Source organism: Micrasema longulum, unplaced genomic scaffold (genome assembly GCF_059751315.1).
Source record: "Micrasema longulum isolate JH-2025_06_02 unplaced genomic scaffold, ASM5975131v1 h1tg000503l, whole genome shotgun sequence".
Classification (NCBI taxonomy): domain Eukaryota; kingdom Metazoa; phylum Arthropoda; class Insecta; order Trichoptera; family Brachycentridae; genus Micrasema; species Micrasema longulum.
In genome coordinates this window covers 761,625-787,357 of record NW_028277700.1, presented here as the reverse complement: position 1 = coordinate 787,357, position 25,733 = coordinate 761,625, and the positions used below count along the sequence as shown (strand labels likewise).

Genomic DNA, 25,733 nt, shown 5'->3' with positions numbered 1-25,733 from the left:
AAGTGGTCTTTCGAAAAAATAAATTGAGGTCATAAAATTTTTTAGGTTTTCAGTTTAATTTAAATGCAAATTGAGTTTTTCTGGGTCGATCTTTTGTATTGCATAGCAGCGTTTATCATCACCAGAGTTGACATTAACCACAATGATGAAAAATAATGCAAACAACCCACATCACGATAGTTAAACAAGAAAAAATCGTTCTTCGTTTATTGGAGGTGTTCGTAAAAACAATTAAAATTATTTAACTCTTATTTAAATACATATAATGTTGATGTTTCTTGGTAATCCCATGAAGATTGGACTTGTTCCGAAACTTTTGTAAATAATAAAGTGTTTATGTACTGGTAGTTTTTACCGCGCCATTTTGTTGCTTGTCATTCGAGTATGTAATGCCGGCAACCATGGTGAGTTTAATTTAAGCCCATTGTCTTTTTTTATGTGACTTGGGTGTATGTGTATTTCTATTGCCTCTTTTATTATTCGTGCACTACAGTTTCTGGGTAAATGCAGAATCTCCGGTTCGAAGGTGGAAAAATATCATGTTTTATGAAGTGTTCCGCCATTGCTAATTTTTCGGGTGCCCAAGTTTACATTCCCTTTTGCATTTAATTATTTTCTTTGCGTGCGTCCTGTCTGTCCGATACATACTCTTTCATATTTCTACAAAAATTTGGGACTTTAAAAAAAATAATAATATTGAAAATAGTGACTGAAAATCTACACAATTCTTGTTTTTATTTCAACAAACGAACGCGTTGTTAGCCCTGTTTAAATCCATTAAATAAGTATTAATCAGTAAGGTATTGAATATACCTACATGCATATTACTGTATAACATACTTATTTTGTAAATTTAAATCTAGGTTTCATTACATTATTTTGTGAAAATTGTAAAACGTATTTATTTTTATAAAAGCAATAAAATATCGATTAAAATTCTAGACGACAAATGTATTCCTATTTAAAATAATGAAATGTTCCCACTAATTCGATTTAATACTAATATCACAATATTTTCTTATATTTGTATCACCAGAAAAGTAATTTAGTTTCAAGTGGTCCCCTTTAACATCATTATTATTAGGTACGAACAAATAGAAATGTTTTGTTTTATTGATTCCTAAAAAAAGTTAATCTTATATAATCGTACAATTTAAAGAAATTACACAGATTAGAGTATACAGATTTTTATGTTTTTTTCTTATACTATCTCGGATCAATAAACGATTCCACATTATCAATACAATATTTACTTCCTTTATTTGTTATAGTTTTAATCATTTAAGTTTGCTACTGTTCTAATCAGGCAAAAAACGTTTTTTAATCTATTTGGGAAATTAAAACAGGCTACTCATAAATACTGTTATTTATAAATACTGCAATGTATTATTTTAATTGAACTTCAGTGTCTATTTAACTATGCATATACTATTTCTAACCAATCTTCCATGTTTATTGAAAATATCAAGTCTTTTTTCATATTTTTAAAGGAATGTATCTCCCATCATATAATACACGATCTAAGTTACATTTTGTTTTATTTGGTATAGTATTTATAATAAAGTTCCATTCATCAACACAATAAAAACATGGCATTTCAGAGAACAATCTTCACTTGAAATTTCATAAAGGTACCTATTTTTAGTTTTACAAGTTACACGCGATGATTTAATTTTAGCAGAAGTTTTTTTTTTCAAAATATTTCGAACGAAAGCTTTACTTAAAACCTCGTAATGTGAGATTTTTTTTCAATATTTTCGCTCATGGTTTTATTTTTGTTACCCAGCAATAGGCTCTGTATTTCATCTATGCTCTTATTCATAGTTTCAGGCATTAAAAACGTATTGATTAATAAAATAGTAAACGTGAAAACAGAAAGACCAAAGAACACTACAATCGATCCGTAAAGATCGTTTACGATTTGAAATATCTTAGCAACAAAAGTCCCAGTTAGAGCGCCAAAGATTGATACTAAACATATGGCAACTTCTTTGAAGTTTGATGAAAATATTTCACCCAATACCGTATAAGGAATAGGTCCTAAGCCAAATGAAAACGAAATAACAAACATATTACAAGCAATGACGGGTAACCATCTGAATGATGGTTGACTGTCCTGCAGGTATGACAACTCATAATATAATCCTATTAAAGCGGTCGATACTCCACAACCAAAAGATGAAAGCAATAATAATGGCTTTCTGCCCCAACGATCTACGAAAAATATCGAAGAAATACCTGATATATTGCTGATAACTTGAGAAAGAATGACGGCTAAGTCAGGACTCATGGGAATACGAGTATCTCGGTATATTTGTTCCTGATAAAAAGAAACTGCTAAAATTCCACTAAACTGCTGACCCAAAATCACTAAAAATATTATAACTAACGCTTTAGGATTAGGTGATATTTTAATATTTTTCAAGCAACTTATGAAAGACATTTTATTATTTTCTACATTTTTTTTAATTGAGTCTATTTCTGTTTCAATTGACCGGTATTCGTTCTGCCTTCTGAACCACATAAGTGAGTCAATAGCCAACTTTTCCTTTCCCAATCGCATTAAATAAAAAGGAGAATCGGGTATAAAGCTGAACGTCGTAAGTGTGAGAACCGGAAAAATAAGTGAAATTGTTGCCATGAGTTTTATTGAAATATAAGGCCCTAGAGCAGAAACAAAGAGACTTCCCAAACTTAACATCATGGTAAAAAGAATCATCAATGCTCCTCTATTGTGATTTTCGGATACTTCACCTATGTAAATAGGAACTGATGTGAAACTAAATCCGACGCCGATTCCTGAAATAAACCTTGAGATGCACAATAAAGTAGGTCCTTCAGCAGCAATAATAAGTATAAAGCCAATTGTGAAAGGTATAGTGGATATAAGTATCGATCTCTTCGGTCCAATCTGTCTTGCTAGGAATGATCCGAGTATCGGTCCGAGTGCTGATCCAAATGGCAACAGAGAGGCGATCCACGACGCTTCATCATTGGTCACATTGAAACTGTTATCTGATGATTGAAGAATTACTAGTGATGGAGAAGTCCAAGTGAAGCAGATCCCTGCTGTGAAAAGAGTGATGGTAGCTAGAAAAAAACAAACAAAACATGTTACAATTGGTTAAATTTATTTATTTTAAAGAAACAAATAGTCGACAATGAAATAATAACATTTTTTTAAAATGCAGTTTAAAGACAGACTAGCAAAGTTTCTAAATAAAAATCATACATATTATTAAATTGTGGGATGTGTTTATGTGTATTTGTATGAGAGTAAATGTAGATGTGTGTTTATGTGTATTAGTGTGGGAGTAAGTGTTCAGGAGTATGCATCATTAAATAGTAAGTGGGATCGTATCGCAGCCAGAAATAATTAGTCTTAACTTATTTTTAAATTAATTAAGGGGTATGTAAAATATATCAATAGATGAAAAAAAAACATTATAGTAAGAGCAAGAACGATAGAGGAAAGAGTGTTGTGCATAGTTAGTGCTACAAACTGGCAGATGGAATAAATACTTATTTCTTGTTACGTGAAAGGGGACATTTAGATTAATTTTGGAGAGTAGGTTAAAAGAGTCTACTTTATTTTTGAATTTCTATTATTTTTAAGTCGTATAATCTCCAATTTTTTTATCAGCCAATATTATTGTCGGCAACCGTCTGTAGTTTTATACAAGTATGAGGATAAATAAAATATTTCACACGTGCGAGGCCTAGATTTGTTTACATTGTGGTAAAATATTGTGTAATCATTTTCCATATGACTACTGACGCGTAAAATTGCGAATAAATTAATACTAGTTTGCATTTTTCAGATGTATTTTGCCATTATTTAAATAAATTCACGTTTAAAATGGCACGGTTGAACACTTTTGTAATAGTAAATATTACTTTAATGGAGGGTAGTCAATTCTATCGAATAAATTACTATCTCTTCTTTTCAAAGTAAAATGTATTTCGTAGCGTGTATTTTCATACTCTAAAATAATACCTTTTATCGACAGCATAATATTTTCAAGTACATAAAAAAACTTTCTTTATAAAAAATTATAATATACACATTTTTAGATCTATAAAAGATGGCGGTTTTTGGGTTATTGATTATTCAATTTAATATGACCAAAATCTATTTGTTTAAATAATTTTAAATACCATACCTTAAATTTAAGTATTTTCAAATAGATTTTGAACACGATTAATTTTAGCCAAAAATAAATCTTAAAAGGAAATATTTTTACAGTAATTGAATTTAAATACATTTTTAAAAATTACACTCGTATAAGCGTATTTAGGAAAAAATATATAACGTCTTAGAACGCCATTATATCTACAATCAAGTTTCATTGTTGATCCTAGAATATGAAATGTAGTCTATAATATCACATAATATTAGTAATATTCCGATAAAATCACAAAAGAATCTATGCATACTTCTAAAATCAGCAAGGGACCGTGACTCTCTCATAACCAACTGTATTTACAAGGTAAAAAATCGTGAAAAACTCCCTTAACGCGTACATCGCCATACTGTCAGAAAAATCACAAGAATAAAGTAGAACATGAATGCATCCAGGCTCGGCTACTCCGAAAAATTTACTTTGACAGAACACCATATAGAAACGGGGCATTTATGAGCCGACAATCCTAAGGCGGCCAGAAAGTCACCAAATTCGATTTGTAAAAGAAGCAATCGAGATTAACAAACATCCCGACAATGTAAACAGATATGATGGGATGCGATTAAAATCATCTTAGGAATCAGAAATAAAAAAATCACATGAAATCGTAGATTGTGTAACAACACAGATGTAAAATTAACAAGTAATATACATCAACGACATTTACACGTTACAAATTCTAAATATATAAAGTTACACAAATAACATCAACCTTGACGATGGACGCTGTAATGTGATCCGGAACGTTGTAAAAGAGAACGAACTACACACGGCATAATATCCTAGAAAAACTCATTGTGTAAACCGGTTATGACATGAAAATATTGCTTGTCAATTTGTCAAACTGTCAAATTTTATTGAATAAAATTTTGATAAAAGGTTGAAATGCTATTGAACTATTAAAACAGTATTAAAAAAAATGTTTAACTCAAAATATTTCTATGAAAAATTGTTAATTTATTGAAATGGAACATCATAAAATGTTGATACAAGTTAACATGAACAAGTTTAAAAACAAACAGAATTAAGACATAATATGACACAAATGACAAATATTTTTTTACTTTTTTCTCTTATATATTCTCCATCTCTGTTGTTATTTCTATACCTCGGTATGTTTTTGCCCAACAGACCAAAACACAAATCTGCAGAAATAGAACATTGAAGTTTTTTTTACGAAAAAGGCATAAATAATTACCAAAGCTTAAGACAACATTCGTCAAAAAACCCTTTAGAATTAAAAAAAAAAAAACAAAAACTTAATTGAACAAATAAAGGCTTCCTCAGATCTCCTGTACACATAACTTAATTTCGTTTAATGTTTTTAGAAGACAATCTTTTTGATATTTATATGGGCTCACATATATGTATGTATATGCATTTAAAAAGATAATAATAGTGGTGATCGATTGAATAATCGTAAATTCAAATATGTAAAAAAATATCACCATTACCTCTGCAAATATAAAATAGGCGAAATTCATATTTATAGCAAATTTTTAATAATTTTAACGATACTAACAAAATCATTAAACATAAGTATATTTATTTGCGTATAATCATTCTGACTTGCGGCGTTTGCTTTCGAAATAACTCATAGTATTTTTTTTTCCTTTTGATTTACATTAGATTATTGTTAATTTTATGTTTGAGAATCCTTTTTTACTTACTATGATGCTACTTGTGAAAACCTATAATTAGCTTTTTTGTAATTTGTTTTTTTTTTATATATAAGATAAATATGGCTTTTGGTTATCCAAATAAAAAAATAAATATATACATAAAATTTTTCGATTGGTCTACCAAAACTAAAATACGTTGTAATTTAAATTATAATTTATTTCCATCGAGTACTCTCAACTTATTGAAATATTAATAAAAGCAAAATTTACGTTTAAATGTACCTATGCATACATTTGAAGTGAAACGTTAATTATTTTTTTTAAATTTTATTAAAAACTCGATTATAATTGCAATGGTTATCATGGACTTTAAACATTAGATCTGTTGTGAAATATTTGTACAAAAAATAATTGTACATACGTTTATGACAAATTATTTATGAAGTTTTTGTCAATAACCTTATCAAATAAGTATTGAAGTAATCAAAAACTCGATTTCGTAAGTTATTAAACGTTATAAGTTTACGTTTATCTTAAATGAAATAATACTCCGTATTAATAAGTATCCACCTTGAATGTTTTTGAAGTATTTTTTTATAAGCGTGGATTGCGGTAAAAAAAAATGGCCCTCATCGCACGTCACTGATCTTGAACTCAATTTCTAATACGCCATGACAAAAACGTAAAAACATCGTATTTATTTAAGACGTTTATGTAACTGACAGGTTACAGTTGGATATAGCCGATTCTTACGTATCAGAAAATTCGGCTTTGATTTTATTGGCCCTCCGAGATATAGTCAATCGTGATTTCGGACACTCCGAAATTTTAGCCCTTGGGCCTGACAATGCATTGCTTTGGTGTTCGGAGAAATCTGAAAAACGGTAACAAAGATGACTGTCGCTTAAAATAGTGCTACCAGGACCAGACAAAATATTCAGATATTTCAAATACTTATTCACAAAAAAAGTTAGGTTGATACGCGATCGGAATTAATGAAGAAAACTCTGTAATTCAAAATAATGAAGTGGCACCTCACAAAATATTTAGCCTTTTCGCGGGTATCGTAATGTATTCTCCGTTATAATATTTATTATTTTTATCATAATGGGTGACTTACATAGCGCTGATTTAAAAGACAATAACTCAAGCACGCTTAACAAAAGTGATTCTATCTAATACTGAAGAAAATTTTACTAAAACTTTTCAGCAAAAAAAGTATTTTGTCATCATATGTCATGGTAAGCATTTATTAAAATAATCTGTAAGCATTTATTAAAAGATTGAAAAGTTTGGGTTAAAAGACTGAAAAATTGCGACAAGGGCGTTCACTTTCCATTCGGTGTACAAATGCAGTGTCTTATGCACCACTTGATTCTTATGGGGAAATAATTATGAGGAAAATACTAGGTAAGATAAAAAACTACAAATTTTACTAAATATACGAATGTGATCCTGTGGGTAGTGTAGCGGTCTCCAGATCAGGAGGTCCGAAGTTCAAAATTCTGCTCTATTAAAACTTTTTTTCCGATTTTTTAACAGTGTTTTACGATTTGAAAAAAATTACATCCAAAATGAAATTAAATTATAGTAAATAATAAGAGAGACATTTTTTATTTCTTTTTTAAATAAACGTTATCGTCATTTCCTTTCCCCACCTAATGGTGGTGCATAGGGCACTGCATTGGTACACCAATTCCATCGTATTTTGTCATTTTTTGTTACATGAAGGTAAGATTAGTCTTTGCCTTCAGGTACCAGTCCAGGGACTATGAAATATTCTAGGGTAAAAACTCCCTTTAAAATAAATATTTCATTTCAATCTTGTCGGGAATCCGAGACCTCTTGCATGGTAAGCAAACGCGCTGACCATTACACCACGAAGCAGACCAAAAATACATTTGACTTATTTACTAATTTTGATCTTTAACTAAAATATAACGTGCTTTTCTTTTACATTAGAAATACTGTTTGCAGCTAATTCATAGTAAAATAAAATTGTTAACTAATAGCGTATAATTTCCGCATTTAATTACCAAGCTTATAAGTATTACATTATTGTTATGTGCAAAGTATGTAGGTAATAAAACGAACATGAAGAATCGTTTTTACTTGCATTGCAGTCACGCAATACCAACATAATTTTATCCTATTGTGAGCACGTTCCCTACTTCGGAGGCCATAAGATATTAAACAATCAGATGGCACATTTACGAGTAGATATGACTGGAAAAGAAAAAATACAATTGTCCTACTAAAAACGTCAATAGTAAAATTGAATCCAATTCAATCGTGAATAATGTAGTAATTTGAACTGTTTTTTTTCAACAATATTTTAAGTTTGTCCAAATTTTTATAGACAAGGACTGGATTTAACTTCCAAGGGAGCTGTTTATGTGTTATTTTTTTGTCATCATCATTCCCTTTCTGCTCCTAGTGGTGCAAAGGATACCGCATTTGTAAATCAAATCCAGCATCAACAATGTTATGACTATGTCCAAATATTTGCAGATTGGATATATTTCCTTCCAAGGGAGTTATTTAGATCTAAGTTTGTTGAAACAGAGAGGAAAAATATTTGAGAAGGGAATATGGATGTCTAGGCATTTACATGGCTTATGAATGTTACGCAGTGTGTAAACTGGAGACTTAAACTAGCCAATGACCGGTTATAAGCCTTGTAAATGCGTAGACTTTCATATTTCCTTCACAAAAATGTTTTTTCTCTCCGTTGCAATAAATTTACATTCAAATTCAGCGTATTTAGAAGGTAAGGTGATCACTTTTACGTCTCAGGCTCCAGTCTAGAAATAATGGAATATTGCGGTTCAAATAAACATTTAAAATCAATATTTCACGTCTACCCTTTAACTCTCTACGTCAGGAAAAATAGCCAAATGCCCCAACCACTGCACAACGAGGCGGACGTATCTCTGCTTGATTGATTTATTAGGGATTTTGACCTGAGAGCAGCCATTCAGTCGAAAACTCTCATTCAGGGTTCCGGTTCCTTATCGCATACCAGACTATTTTCTTCTTAATTTTGACCAGTAATATTTTATTCTTCCTGGACTGGCACCTGAACAGAAGATCAAAATATTCTGCATTTTGTATGCACGAAAAGGGAATGAGGTGATTTTCAATGAACTATTTCATATTCATTGGACTGGATCTGTACATTTAGCCTTCAAATATCAAATAACCGAGATACGTTGTAAGTCAAGTACCAATACAGTGCCTTATTAATAGGAGTTTGATGATTAAATCATAACTAAATAATGATCATATTTTTTACTAAAAACATTACATTTGTTAAAACTTAACGATAGAAGAAAAATTATAGACCTTTTAATTTATTCGAAATTGTAAATTCAATATGGGATTGCCCTAAACTTTTATCTCTCATCAACTTCAGGGTGCCTAGAAGAATGGATAGACAGGTGCCACCGTTTTGTAGCAACAATTCACGGACAGTGTATACTTGTAATGCCGTATTTAATAGACTTCATGAACTCTGCAACAGTTATTCCCACGTATCTGATATATTTAGTTTAGGGTTTTGTTCCTATGGAACAAACCTTTTGAATTTATTCAAAGATGGTGAATGGTAATTATATTTATTTATTCATGCATTTCATGATACACACTGTTTTTTGTTCACTTTACCCAGCTGTATGAAACAGTACTTATGATTTTCTTTTTGTATTACTGTAGAATGTTTTATTATTTAAATTTTATACTGAATGTGCTGTATAATTTTTAGGTTTATTTTTTATTAATAAATTTTGGGTATAAGAAAATTTATGTTTAAAAAAAAAAAAACATTATGCCAAAATGTTAGTATTATAAATGTTCGTAAAAGGCAGATTTGCCGTTTATGTTAATAAAATAACTCTTTTTTATGAAAACCGCCTGCTATTATTATGATTTACTTTAAACTGTTTTTATTATATTATTTTATTTTAAAATTCAATAAATGTCGTTTCCCAATAGATATTAAAAACATTTTTATGATTTTTTTTCTAGTTTTATGTGAAATAATGTTTTTTAACACGTTTGTTATTCAAACATGTTTTATTTTAACGTGGAAAACACGTGTATATGCAAGAGGTAAACTACGGTAAACTCCAAACATGATAAAATTGAGTTATTACTATGTCAAATCAAAGTTTTCATCCTCTATTACACGTTTTAAAGCATTAATTCCTAATTTTTTCAACAACAAAGACATTTTTTTATTTGTAATTGTAACTCCATTAATAATTAGAGGAAAAGGACACTTAGAAAACATACAGAATATTTTTGTAATATGTATAAATATTATATTATAAAACCTTATCATACGTCGGACGTTCAAAACTAAAAATAAGTTTTATTTACTATATTTTGTAACATCAACTATTTTTTTTTTTTAGATTTATTTAAATTAGAATGTTGAAATAAAAAATAGAGAAAAAGTTTTAAAAAAAATATGTTCAAAGCATTAACTTTGTGGTCAAACATTTTAATTAATGCTAGTAAGTATTTATATTTACTTAATCAATTATTGACTTTTCATGTCTACCAGTTTCAAGACGTACCCATCTCTACGTCAGGAAAATCACTACAACAAAGCATACTTAAATATAATTTCACCTTTAAAACCTTTTAAAAGGTAAAAGTCCCGACGAAGAGACGGGTACGTCTCGAAACCGGTAGATATAAAAAGTCGGTAAGTGGTTAAATATTAATATTAACAAACATCATTTTTTTTATTCATACTTCTAACTGTTAATGTTTATAATATAATATAAAAAAGTTTTTTTCATAAACATTTTTTTAAAACTTAAATCGACAGTTTTTTGCTGATTTTCAATAATATTTTCAACTCAGTTTGCATTTCCAATTGCAAAACAGTCTCACAGAATAATTTTGACTTTATAATCTTGTTTTGACACACATCTACACTGTGTTCGCCGCATTTGGCTTTTTTGTATTCGAAGCACTTTGTTTTGGACATTTACTTTTTTTATAGGAAAAATACCCAAACAAGTGACACTTCTTTTGTGCAGGCTCATCACTGGCGGTCTTTGGAGACGCTTGTTGCATTATTTGAAGTATTTTGTTTATATTGTCACGTAACAAATGCTTCAAAGTTGGGGCTTCCAGTCGTTTAAACATCCGTACTGAAGTCAAATCAGTGCTCAATTTTTTCATAAATGAAAGCATCGCAGTCGTAAAGACGACTTGGTATTTTTTCTTCGGTATTTAGCTTTTTTACGGTAATCGATAGTGTAATAATTTACAAAGGCCATATTGGGCATTCTATGAAAGATTTCAGCAAACTTTCAGCCGATGGTACAAACGTGAACCAATTGTCCCACGTAATATTTCAACTTGTGAACGTTGTAGTATGATTTTATGTGATGTCGATGGCGTTTCTGCAAAATTAGTGGATTCATTTAATAGGCCAGGGCTTTGAAGAATCTTCTGGCTACTGGCTGGTTTGCAAATTCAATCTATTCTAAGATTTCGTCTTCGACATCACTTCTGACTTCGTTTTGGGTCACGTAATATTTCTCTTCGTAGTCTGTATCCGCGGGAGAAAAATCATGATCATTTTCTAAAATAGATGTTCTCTCTCTTCCACATTTAGTTAGCTATCGAGGAAAAACCATTTTGTTCTTGCATCTAAAATTAATGTTTGTTTTTAAAAATAAAACAAAATCCACGGTCAATTCTATTCAAATATTTTACAGTTGAATTGTAAAACAAATACAGTTACACAAAGCTTAAATAAACGTCAAATTGACGCGCAACATCGCAATTACCATTGAATAACAATTTTTTTTTTCACATTTTTTTTTTTTTTTTTTTTTTTGCACCACAACAGGCCAGGAGGCCTAATTACAGTGGTGAATTACATCACAGAGCACCCAGGCTTGAGAAAAATCACATTTTAATTTTTGTGTTCTCACCGGGAATCGAACCCGGAACCTTCCGTGAGTGAGTCAAGCGTCTTGACCACTACACCACGGAGGCCACCACAATAGTACTTACCGAGGCAATACAGACCCAACCATCTCCAGTTAGCTCTCACCAGCTACTAAGTTGGTTCAAAAGGTCACGGCGCGGCGATCTAAGCAACCTTGCGTCAGAAATCGCGAATATGCGTTGAAGTGTACGTAAAAATGACTTAGATTAGGTTTCCAGAGTAAAAGCCTCTCATTCAAAAATACAATATGTTTAAAAAAAACCCTCATTATTCAATACGGAAAGTCTATATAACGCATTTAAGGTTCATACAGTAGACACTCAAATTTAAAAAGAAGAAAAAATAAAAGAATTTGAGATGAATATGTCACTCAGATACCAAAATAATTCTTACATTCCACACAAGTCATATAAAAAAACAGCCTAAAGGAATACACTTGGTGTTTCCTGCAAATGAATTTAGGGAATCACTCTCAAGGACCAAATCCAGATTAAAGAAAATGGTTCAGTTAGAGTTGGACACTTGACGATTTTTCAATGATTTGAAATAAAAATATTTAAAGTATTTCCTCCACATACCTGAAACCGTTTACAAGAGAGTGAGTCTTCCCATCGGCTTCACTCACACTCAATAAACGAGTTACTCTTTTAAAATTTTCAATTTCATGGATCGCAATTGAAATTGAATTGAATTTTACTACTTTTACTGCCCTTTTCACTGTGAATTTGCCAAATCATATGAAGGGCCTTCGTTAGATATTATCTTTTATTCTCATAATCATATTGCTAACACAAAAGGTAGTTCAAAACTGTATTTACTTGTATCAGAAAAGTCTATGTCCATTTTAGTAATTTTATTCATTTTATAGGAATAGGTTGGAATATTATTAAACTCTTTTTAATGTTTCTCAACTACGGCGCCCTTTATATTAGTCACCAAATGATAAACTTCACAATCATCAACTACATAAATTTAATATAGTCACAGTGAAAGGATTGTCAGCAGATAGGTACTACGTTTGACAATTTCAACACTGAGCATTAAGAAACACACTTCGCTTTGCTGGGAAAGGATCGTATCTAAAGACATTGGGCTCCTTGAACAAAACATAAAATTTCATTTTAAATAACCAATCATTCTGCCCATTCTCTCAAATACGAGAATTACACAAGTATCGGCCTCTATATTACGGGGCACTCTTGAGAATATTCCATTTCTAAACTCAAGAGCTAAAAAATTAAGTAAATAATCTAAAATTTCTACTATTTTCAATTAATTCAGGATTCCAGACTGTTCTGGTAACTTCTATCAAACCAAAATAAAATATTACGATGTTAAACCACATAGGAAAAAATACTTGTAAAATCTTCCCGGGATCAAGCCTGGAACCTTAATTGTGGTACGCGAACGCGACAACTACTACACTACTAGGAAGACTTCTTTTTACACGACAACTTGAACCTGCAGATGGCCATTGAGTCAATAACCCTTGCTCAGGATTCTGGTTATAATACAGACTCAAAACTGTTTTTTTTTTATTCGCCCGGACAGATTGAGAAATTCATCAGCTAGGACCAATCATAGTTGTTATCATCAACGCCATATATTTCCCTGTTCACACGCAGTATTGAATAATCACATCATTGGTACTCACACGGAAAATAGATTGATTGTTATTTCTATGTTGATATGGTGTTTTTTCGAAGTTGTGTTTATTGTGTTTGTTTTTCAATGATGCTGCTGATGTGCTGATGTGAATTTTGATGTGCTGGTTCTCAATTCGTTCAAATTTGACCCAGGACTTTTTTTGTCAAATTGATTTGAGTTTTGTGTCCTCATAATATAAATGACTAAAGTGTTTGGAAATAAATAAAAAAAATAAAAAAAAAACTAAATTAATTTAATCAAGAAAACGGAAAAATTGAAATTTATTTTACACGAATTTCCTAGCTTTTAGAGTAACAAAATAAATAAACAGTAACCCGAAGCGTAACTCTAATCATCTTATCTTCATGTTACAAAACTGATCAAGATGCACTTCAGGTGGTGTATCAATGCAGTGCCCTATTTTACATTTGATCCAGAAAATAAATAATTAATGAATGGATACAATAAAAATGCCTAGGCTTCTATATTCTCTTCGTAAAATATTGTCCATATACGTTGTTATATTTATATTCAAATAGGTGTTTTTACAGTACAATAAGTGATAGTTTCTGGCATATGAAGCGAAAAATATTGTTGGTTATGTGACAAAAAAAATGCTATTCAAGCCCAAATGCAGTGCCCTGTGCACCATTAGGTTCGGATAAGAAAATGATGATGATTTTCAAAATTACCGCTATCGATTTTAATTTATTTTGGGTTGACAATCGTTCGTATCTTCGTTTCCGTGACTAGTTTATTATTTGTTAAAAACTCATTTAAGACACTTTATCTTTAGTTGACCTAGTTGGAAACCAAACTGAAACACCTCGCATGTTTTTGCCATGTCCTTTACAATACGCACATAATGTGAGTATCATACTTAACCGGTTTCATTAAATAATTCTATCTGCCTGCTTCGTGATCCATATTTAAGTGTCATAAATTTTGTACCTCACCTAAGGCAGTGGTATAGCACAACGCACTATCATGAAAAATACCGGAGTTCGATATCCGACTCAATCGATAAACACTCATTTTTAAATTAGTAAATATTATCATTTACATATTGAAACAGAAACGGAGTACATTTTAGAGGAGGAATATAGACGTCTACGCATTTGCAAGGCCAATGATCTGTCATTGGCTGGTTTAAGTGGCCACTTTACATACTGCGAAACATTCACCATTCTGCCTTTGTTTGTACATCTGTATTCCTTCAATTTTTTCATCTGTTGATCATCGCAATGGGAATTTTCCCCTTCTGGGAGGTTGACATTTCTTTTTTTATTTTTCGTTCACTCAGTGAGCGCATTAATACCTTTTTGGGTTTATCTCTGATCACTGGACTATGCAGTTTTTATCAGGTCGTGGTAAATTTAATGACAAATTTCGTGATGCTGCGGATATTCAAATCAATCTTCTGAACACATTTTGTGGTCTGTCTCTTTACCCCTCTCTATGATTACCGAATGGAGCTTCTTGCAACTATCCGTGGCCCTGTTGTAGGCCCTGTCAGATATACAGATCTGGTGGGTTCCAAAAATAATTGTAAGGCTTGTAAAAAGTTTTCTAATCATTTCGGTGAATTGAACATGTCCAATTAGTTTAATCTCAGTCATTGAAAAATTCACTTCCCTCTTTTCTCAATCTTGTGACGTGCATATTATGTACTTTGGGTTACCTTCTTCCTGCACAAATATGCTAAGACTACCAGATTATAGAGACTTCTCTTCGGGTACCTTTTCACGTTCGGCAACAAGCAACTTTTCCGTGTATGTGGGCACCGCCAAGGAGTTTTATGTTCTCAGATGCGGTGTGCGATATGTGGTGGCCCAGCTATTGATCTCTGTAAAGCTAATGAGTTAAAACCTTTATTTTTTCATTTTTGTGCTTCTTCTTGGGGCAGTTTGCTTATCAACAATCTGGTGGTGAAATATATCTACAAAATTGTCAGGCAAACTCAAAATACTGTTTAAAATATTACCTGGAAAATATAAAAGTTATTTTGTTTTCTTATAAATTTATCTTCAGTTTTATCTACAAAGTAAAATCATGTTTTTTGTATGAGAAATACAATTTGTTTACATTGTTTTTTTCTGAACATAATCAATTACAGGTTACCGACGAAACCAAACAAATATATACATTTTCGTACATAAATATCGATTTTACATTAAACCGTGCCGATGAAGATAGTGTTCATAATCGCGGCGCAGGAATACCGGTTTCGATTCCCGGTGCAATAATCAAAACCAAAGGTGATTTTTCTCAACTCTTGGTACATTTTGCTGATATTCGCCACTATATTTGGACTTTTTGAATTAACTATCATAGTGGGAAAAAATATTTAAAGTTAACAAGATAATTTTGTTTGTGGTTTTTGTTAACGGAAACGTGAAATTTGGCAATGAGAACATAATGAAGAATCAACTAATCAAATCTAGGATTTACGATTGTTTATAATTCATTTTATGTCATTCAGTCGATACCACACATCTGTTAGATCCGATTGGTCGGAAATAAGCAATAAACGATAAAACTTTAACGCAAAGTACACATAATTACATAAAATTCTTAGTGAATAGCCTTCAAGTTTTTTTTTCTAAATTTTTGATCCATTAAACAAGACACTTGAGTGTTCCTTGAGTCTTTTTAACCACTCAGATAAGGTCAACAGTACCTACAATATACTGAAGTATTATGAGACGTACATATCAAATCATTACACCTTACAATGCCCAGCGTAGACAATATGTTATGATATTTCAAATATGTTTATCATTTAGTGACTAGTTTATTTTATTGTTTACGTACTAGCCATTAAAATTTATTTTTTAAATTCGCCACCAGGGTAAAATTTTGCGATAAAATTTAAAACAAGAAGTCAGTTGCACGTATTCTATCAAAAGTGTAATTTAGCTAAAGTTCAAAGGGTGGTTTATTTGTTTTTTTTAAAGATTTGAAGTATTATTTGTTTTTCGCAACTTTCATTATTATATGTTCATAAGAATCGTTGTTTTAATTTATTTTTAAAAAAATAATGGCCATTGTAGCATATTGTCTACTGAAACAAAAAATTGAAATAAAAACTAACAAAAAAAGTTTTTTTTTTCATCATTTTACCCAGTATTTGAATAAAAAAAAAAAAAAAAAAATACGTTTTTAGTTAGAATTAGAAAAATTGGGCATTGAAGGGATAAATTATCTTGATTTCATCGAAAATGTCTAAGAATATATTTTTTTCACAGCATAATTCTAAGAAGCGCAATTAGGGCACACAGCATTAAATTTGTTATCTAACCGAGAATCGAGGAAACTCTCACGCCTCGGTTCGTGCGTGAAGCAAGCGTCTTATCCAGCGACCATTGGAGCCTTATACGATCCAATCAGGGCAAATTATTATTCCAGGTACACGCTCCCAAAACTCTAAAAACCGAGGTGGTAAGAACATAGAAAAAAAGTAATTGACCAGGGAGTACCTTATCTGTAATACGGATGCATGTACGAGCGAACCAATATGCTAACAACATCGATGTCTTAAACGTGAGCCTTGTAGAATAAAAAAAACAATGTGTGTGTTCCATATCAAATGGATATTAATATTTCATAATAATTGTATTATTATCATATGTACCTCTCTGCTTTAAACTTTTTAACTTTTTAAAAATGTTAAATATGTTTGTTATTTATTTATTTTTCTAATTTATACAATTTTTTCCCTCTTTTACAGTGTTTATATTTTTAAGAACTATTCTTACTTTTTGTTTCATAATATTGTATTTTTTAAATGTTATATTGATTACATTCTAGTGTTTTCTATAACTCTTATGTATGTGAAAGTCTTATGGGCGCGAAAAATTATTGAACATACAGCTGACCAGCTTTTATTTTGTCCCACGTGTCCGCCGACTATTGAATTAAATTTGCCTTGATTGGTAGAATAAGTAAAACGACTAAATATACATTTATTTAACAATTTCAAATAATTCAACTGTCGGTTACTTTTTAAAATAACTATCACATTTTGAACATCGTACTGTTTTTTTTGTTATTATTTTTTATGTAATAAGTCATCGTGTGTTCATTTTACTGTGTCTAAGCGGATGAAGAATACAGTTCTGAAAGTAAAATAGAACCAGAACCCAGGACCTTGTTTTTGATCCGATGGTTGCTTTTAGTTAAAATCCAGAATAAGGAAATTGGGTGAGATAAGTCTACCTCGCTGTGTAGTAATAATCGCGTTCGCCTACTATTCATCAGGTCCTGGGTTTGATTCCTGGGAGGGAAGACGTGAAATAACGATTTGAAACATGTTTAAACTGCATTGTTTCTGGACTGGCACCTGAAGCGTACTGATCGTCTTACCTTTATGTAACAAAGGGTTAAAATACGATGCATTTGGTTTACAAATTCTGTGCCCTATGCACCACTGGGTACGGAAGGGAAATTATGATCTTGATGAATTAGTCATTGATGTACTGAAAAAAACATGAAAAAACAAATGCTGATATTAAAGAGACCAATTATAATTATCCATAGGGAATATGTGCTTACAGATCGTAAATAAGTAGCCTGAAGCAGATAGGTTTTTAGAGACTGGAAATATTGAATTAAAATATTGTGTAAAATACTTTTTCTAAATGCTGTTCCCAAGCCGTAAAAGAAAAATCCTGTTATTTAATACTTATAGCATTTTTTTATAATTAATTTTAGGCCTTTTTTGATATTTAACAAAAATCAGTCAGCTGACTAAAAAAACAAACGGTTGCGGACGTGCCTAATAATTTTATTTTATATTTACCAACAACTACAGAATAAAATTAAATTACAAGGAAAATCATTTTAAAAATGTGTTTACCAATTTGCTTATATTAAAAAAAATAAATAAAACAATTACCGTTCAAAATATGGACGGTTAAGATTATTATATTTACCAAAAAATACTGCCACCCATTGCGACCATTGTTTGTTATTTGCAATTGAATTAATTACAATGTTTCCTGCATCGGTCGTCATTATAACAAATTAATAAAAACAAACACACATCAAATTATATTATTATTTTAAACACTTCATAAAAACATTAAGTTTTGTATTGTAAATAAAAAAACACACGTATAAACTAATAGAAATTTTAATGTTCAATAACGTAAAAGGTAAATTTTTTTTTTTTATTTAAGACCAATATTGCAAATCACTTCAATTAATTTTATGTTGTGTATTCTACTGTTGATAAAAATGCCGATTGTTTGATAAACGTTCACCGGTCGAATGAAAGCAAAAGTATGAACCACCTAGCTCGATCAGATATGAGCTACTGACTGAACGGCCTGTGAAGTGTACGGTGATTTCTTAACTCCTGTCCATGAAAACTTTAATCTCCTTGCAAAACTATTTCCGCCAGCGATTTACATCGTTCCAAAATGATTTTATACATGTACAAGGATCCTCACTGCCACAAAACGTGCTTTACATAGTAAAAATCATAATAAGGCTGATTCTGCGGAATTTGCGACAAATATCATGATTAAATGTTAAAACCCAATGACAAATGTTATAGTATCAATACTATGTAGTTTCATGAGTTTCCTTAAGACTTAAGGTATTAAATTTTGTTTTAGTTTTTTTTATTTTTCCTAGATAACTAGGGTATGAACCCTAATCCAAGCCAGTGCAGTTTCCCGATTTCAATTGGAAGTTATCCATTTTTATTATTTTAAGACGTAGGGGTCGGTGTTTTGCAAGCTTCTGACGTCACTGCAACCTGTGAAAATATATTGCGACGGGTCACCGTGAACAGTTCTCGTTTTCCAAGCCCGGGTTTATAAAGATCCTGGCTACAGTGTGGAAGGCGAGAGTTGACATTTTCTTAATCTCCTCCTTGCCCAGACCTGTTAAGTATCGAGCTATCCGGTAGAGGGCGAGCTCTTTAACATCCTCAGGTTTAACCAGTAATCTGAAGATTACAGTTATCTTCAATTGCCTGTAAAGGAAAATCAAATTTTAAAAACCGACTAACTACGTTTTTGGCATATTTAAGTTATGGATACCATTAACTTCAAATTTTTATCCTCTATCTACGGATATAGTCGGTTAAATGATATTAACGCCATTAACTGAGTTTCAGACAATTTTTGAGCGAGTAAAAACGTAAATGTAGCATTTCTTTTCAAATCTTTAGAAATAAAATCACTCAAATGATTTTAAATGATTATTTTTTAATTGCAGTTAATGTTTTTACTAATAAATATGCAAGGAAAAACGGTTAGGTGTATTTGTCTGGTTTTCATTAATAAAACAATATCATATCCAAAGTTTTTATTACAAGTAAAAAAAACTACTTGGTGGTTTTTAGCTAGTTTTCATTGAAATAAAAATATCTGACTTAATGAAACCTTACATCAGCAAAAAACTATGTTTAAAAAGAGTTATTAAAGTTATGCAAAACAGGAGTCATTCCCGAAGAATTCCATCATTGGTAATTGAGTCTTTCTACTTCTACTAATGTGATAGATGCTTTATCTGATGATGAAGACAGTGTTTAATTTGATACAACTCAAATTCAGTTAGAAATTTTCGTCGGCTAAGTCAACCAGCACAAATTTTCTCACAAGGAAAGTCAGCTAAATGCGGATTTTATTTTTCTTATCTTACTCAATTTTTTTTTCTCAAAATTCTGTTGCTTTTTATTTCATATAAATTCTGTCATGTATAAAAATATGTTTCATGAATAATGAACAATAAGCTATTAAAAAAAAAAAAATCGTGAGTTTTAATGAACAACCAAACTTTAAAATTTTATTTACGCAAAACTGGCTTTTTGCAGTAAGCCGGTTTTACTTGTATACCCACGATATGCACTTCATTGAATTGAGAAAAGAAGGAAGTGAATTTTTTAGTTACTGGAATTAAATTGATTGAACATGATCAATTCGCCGAAATGATTACAAAACTTTTAAAAAGCCTTGAAATACTTTTGGAAGCAACCAGATCTGTATATCCGACAGGACCTATAACAGGGCTACGGATGGTAGCAAAAAGCTCCATGCAGTTATTAAACTATTAAAGGTTATTCTGTTAACTTCCTATTGTAATCGTAGCCCAGGCAGCAAATACCTCCGTCATATTTATATAAAAAATATACTCGTACGTACCAACTTTGAGATTTTCAGTATCAAAAAATTTGAATACTTTTTTTTTTGTTTTGGCGTCAGTTCCAAAAATGTGACAGTACTCACTTTGCCGGAAATCAAACCCGAGACCTCTAGCAAGGTAAAAAAATGCGTAAGCCAATTCAACTCGAGGTGAACGAAAGTCACTATGTCATAGAATCGAACAAAATATGGCTGGAAGTTTATATGAATTACATAGTATTACATTGTATCAACCTGTGTAACTATATATTATTTACATCATGCGAATATAGTTGAGATTATATAAATGCTACATATCTATTACGATCTTATATGAAATGAAGGTATTATTCCCGCAATAGGATGATTGCATTTTACATAAATAAACACTATTTTTCACTTATTTTGTATAATTATATTGCAAGAAAAAAAAAGGATGAAATAAATATTTTATTATACCTTTTGTTCTTCGGTTAACTTTAAAAATTTCAAAATATTTTCATATATATGTACCTAATTACGATTTGATAATAAACTAGCTAAAAAAAAATTGAAGAAATATTTTATTATTTAAAACCACAATTGCGTTATAAATAATCTATGGATTTTAGAAAAGTTTTGTTCTTTGACTGTTGGCGAAATTCAATTCGACCTAAGCCCCCCCCCCCCCTCCCGTCTACAATGGGAAATTATCAGAGTAATCGTTGATTGTCTTCAAAGTAAAATTGTTTTTTTTTTACAAAAATGTGTATATATGTATAACAATTTTAAGTGTCTTCGTCGGTAACCTTTAATTGATTTTGCCTAGAAAAATATATTGAAGGCTATGATTTTGATAAAATTATAAATAAAGTCATCAATAAAATTTCTTGGTTTGATTTTACTTTTTTATTATTTAGACCAACGAGCGCTTTCGTCTAAGTAGGCATCTTGAAGACTGGTACTGAACTAAATGATAAAAAAGTAACAGTTAATTAAGAGGTTTTATTGATAATTTTATTTATAATTCTATCAAAATCATTACCTATGGAGTTTTATCAAGAAATGTCATTAAAAAAACAAAAGAAATGTTTTATATTGAAGACATATTATATTTTTCATACGGAAACCTTAATTTTACTTTACAGATGAAATTGAAGATAACTGTTTACTTAAAACTGTAACATCTACGCGCCTTAACAGCATAACCACAAATGTGTCTCCTCAGGACTACACACTGTAAAACACAGCTTGTGATAAGATGAAGCAGAAAAATATGTATTTAGTAGATATTTCTGTAGTCAATATTTTAAATCGGAGACATAAAATTTCATTTTAATTTATTCCATTTTGGTTTATTTTAATAACCTCAAAAATCATCGTGGATCGGTATCATTTATAAGCTTATAAAATATCTTCAAAATTAGGTCAAGCGTAATTATTATCTTAGAGAATTATTCGGATTTAAGAGTCCCTTTATCTATTATTTCGATTTGTATTAAAAAAAATAATAATGTTACTTCCTTATAAGTGTGAATAAAGTTTCCTAACCAAATGTCTCACCAATTAAGAGCATGAGGTACTTTATTCGTCGGTACAATTGCAGCGTATCAAGATATTTTTGTTATATATATAAAAGATAAGATAATTAGTAATTCACTTTAGGTACCAGTTCAGAAACAATGAAATGTTGCAGTGTAAATCGACCTTTAAAAATTAAAATAAATAAATATTTTTATTCCCTATGTCCACAAAACATTACCAAATAAAAAATAAAACGTAATTTTTCTCCATGTAATTGGAAATATTCTGAAGGTTATCTTTCGTTTCTATGTAAAACTTTATACAATATTTACAATACAATCCTCTCCGTGTAATAGCTTAAAATATAAATGTTTATTTAACATCTTCGTAGCTACCATTTTGAAAGATCAAGCTCAACGGGCCTAGTATTACGCATAAGACTGTGAGTACCGAATCGCTATATCTTTTTTAAACATGTTGTCTTTACATATTATATCAATTATTTCCCTATACTCACACGTAAAAAATATTATTTGCCTCGTCTCTGAAATCAATCGATAGCAAAATTTATGTAAGAAGTACTAGCTTTGTGGATATTCATAATAAAATAAATCAGCTTTATTTTTAACAAATTATTATTTTTGTAACTATCGACCGGCTTTAGAGCTACTATGCGCTCCTTTATCAAGGTATAATTCAGAAATAAATATATTCTTATTTTATAATTTTAGCAATGTCCACATAAATAAAATACATATAGAGGCTACAAATACACAAACACTTAAAAACATTTTAATATTAGAATTTTCCGAATTCGCAAACCATCTGATAAATAATCATAATTTTAATAAACACATTCTTAAAGATTCAACACGTTGAGAATAAAATAATATAATTAGGCAACTGAGATTTAATAAAAATTAAAATAGCGACAGTTAAAAGAGAAAAAAACAAATAACCAATATTTCTTAAAGTCCAGTCTAATTTGCTGAAAATAAATGCAACTTATCAAATTCATCCCCCTAACCCCTCAATTCATACCTACACAAACATAAAATACTACTTGACATAAATACTGCATTTATTACCTCCATGTGTATTTGATTTAGGTAAAATTGATTAAAATTATAAAATAAGGTTATATTCGTGACTCAAATATTCTTTGATAAGGGAGCACGTAGCAACTCCGAAATCAGTCAGTAATTAAATGAATAAAAAATAAATATGTGGTTAAAAACATTGTATATTTATTTTAATTTTATTAAATTTATTATTTTGTTGAGGTGTGAAGGTGTAAATAAACACTTCAAATACGCTCCATCTTCAGCCGTTTTTAAGCATATTTAAATCACAAAACACAGCTGTTTTTAAATTTACATAGTTAAATAAAAAAACATTTGCTATAAAAACATATCGTTTGCGGAGATTGAAATGAAGTTCTTTATGACAACATACACATTGTTCAGAAGACGGAATAGAAAGTTTATTGAAAAAAAAACATGTTTTTCTTAACGTTTACCTGTTTCTGCATATTATTGTGTTTCTTATGTATTTATTCTTAAATTATTAATAAAAACCGGAAATGTAACGCTGAGGGTTAGTGCGAGAACTTATATATGTATGTTAGATGCCTAAAATGAGCTAAACATCAGGAGTTTCTTCTAAATACAAACAAATATTTAAGTGTTTTAAGTGTACAACTGCGCAAGTCAGTCATTTTGAAAATTCATTAAAAAATGTATTTGTCATGCGTTTTTCAAAATAATGTATTTTGCGGTAGCAAGAAGTGTCAATATTGAAATTAGCAATAATGAAGTTCATAAGTTTTTTTGTATTTTTTATTTGTTAATAAACAATCAAACTCATCCAAAATTAATAAAATATGTATTGAAATGTATGTATCGTATTATCAGCGCTATGGTTATTCAAAGATTTGCAATTTTGAAATTACTCCTCGTTCAACGTCGCAAGTTCTCTTCGGTGAGTTCTGCTGAATAGTCAGTTGGCTTCCCGTAACACAGAATTCTACCACGACACTCTTTCATCGGTTGCTTCGGAAGAAGTAGTGATATCGTTCAAAGATATACTTTTTAATATTTTTTTTCTTGTATTTAAAAAAAACTTTAATGTTCTATTTTTATCGCGCGGAAGAAAACATTTTTTGTATTCAGTTTTCCGTAGCACTGAACTTCGTCATTACGGTATTGGATTTTTTCATGTAAAACGTGCAATAGATTGCATAGGTGTATGTAAAACAAAAATAATGTTATCTTAAGAGTCGAAAGGAATGCTGATCAATTAATTATTAATTTTTCAAAATTAAAAAGCTTTAGAAAAAAACAATTATTTTATTTTTCCAACAATTTTTTTTCTTGAATTTATTTTGAATGTCTTTTTGCCTCTCTTGAATAATTAAATACACCCGTACATTATTTTGAATTTCCACAAACGATATATATATGCCTGTTATGTAGGTTAAATATTGTCCTTGTATACGAATTTCAAATATTGTTTAAAGAAAAAGTATAAAAAAAATTTTTTAGGCGTTGCGCTGTCTGGTACGTAGGTGAAATAATTCAGTCAAATGAATCTCATCCACATCAAAAAAATATTCTTAGCTCTTTAACTTTAACCAAAGGCAACGGTTAAAATTTTCAAGAAATATTTATTTTCATACATAGGAAAAACTGTGAATATTACACAATTTGTAAAGCGGCCGTAAATTATTTTGTAATCGACAACTGATTGATTTACATATTTCATGCAATACTAAATCCAGATATAATAATATACTTGTACATAAAACCAAAATAATTTATTTCAGTTTTGAAATTTTAAAACAAATAACATTGTCCTTGATAAGAAGTAAGACAAAAATAATATTACTTTTATGTGAAAATCTAGTAAACATATTTTTTGTGTATCATTAATATTTAAAGCATTGACTTTGTGGTTGAACATTTTACAAAATGTTATTAAATATGTGTATATAACCACTTACCAACTTTTCTATGCCTACCGGTTTCGAGACGTACCCGCCTCTTCGTCAGGACACCAATTAACCAACATGCAAAACCCACTATACACCTTCACCATAGTTGATGCACAAACATATAACACCAACACGACATGCACAAACATGGACAAACATGCACTGAGTAGATTATTAAAATATTTAATGTTGTTTAAGAAATAGTTGAAAAATGGGGGGTAAAATATTTTCATAATCTAATTAATGCATGTTTGTTCTAATCAGTGCATTTGCTTATTAAAAATCATGTCGTCTTGGTTTTATATTTTTATGCAACAACTATGGAGAAGGTGTAAAGTGGGTTTTGCATGTTGGTTTAATCGGTGTCCTGACGAAGAGACGGGTACGTCTCGAAACCAGTAGGTATATAAAAGTCGGTAAGTGGTTATATACAAATATTAAATAACATTTAGTATAATTATTTTGAAGTATTTTAGTCATATTTATGGGGTCCTGTTAAGCTATGGTTTCCTAAGACAGCGGTACCGTCACAAAGCGGCCGTCACGGGACGGCGGATGACGTCATTAAAACGTTGACTACGTAAATCAATGGCGCTGGTTTCCTAGAGAGTGTTGACCGTGAACGTAACGTCGAAGCAACGGTGCCGCCATTTGCAGGACGGCCGTCACAGCGGTGCG

The 25,733-nt window shown here is 30.5% G+C and overlaps 1 protein-coding gene across 1 annotated transcript; it reads right to left on the bottom strand.

Annotated features, from left to right (window-relative positions):
* Positions 1–612: 612 nt before the first annotated feature.
* On the bottom strand, positions 613–18,755 carry LOC148281033 (facilitated trehalose transporter Tret1-like). The gene is made up of 2 exons (XM_088227439.1): positions 18,362–18,755; positions 613–3,090 (listed from the first exon to the last, which is right to left on the bottom strand). Exons 1-2 carry the CDS (start codon positions 18,441–18,443, stop codon positions 1,721–1,723), a joined length of 1,452 nt encoding a protein of 483 aa, XP_088083565.1. The 5' UTR covers positions 18,444–18,755; the 3' UTR covers positions 613–1,720.
* Between the last annotated feature and the right edge of the window lie 6,978 nt (positions 18,756–25,733).

Coding starts and splice junctions, on each gene's coding strand:
- LOC148281033 (XM_088227439.1), bottom strand. CDS start 18,443: ATGACGACCGATGCAGGAAACATTGTAATTAATTCAATTGCAAATAAC. Junction 3,091..18,361: donor ATGGGTGGCAGTATTTTTTG/GTAAATATAATA, acceptor GTTTTTTTCTAG/CTACCATCACTCTTTTCACA.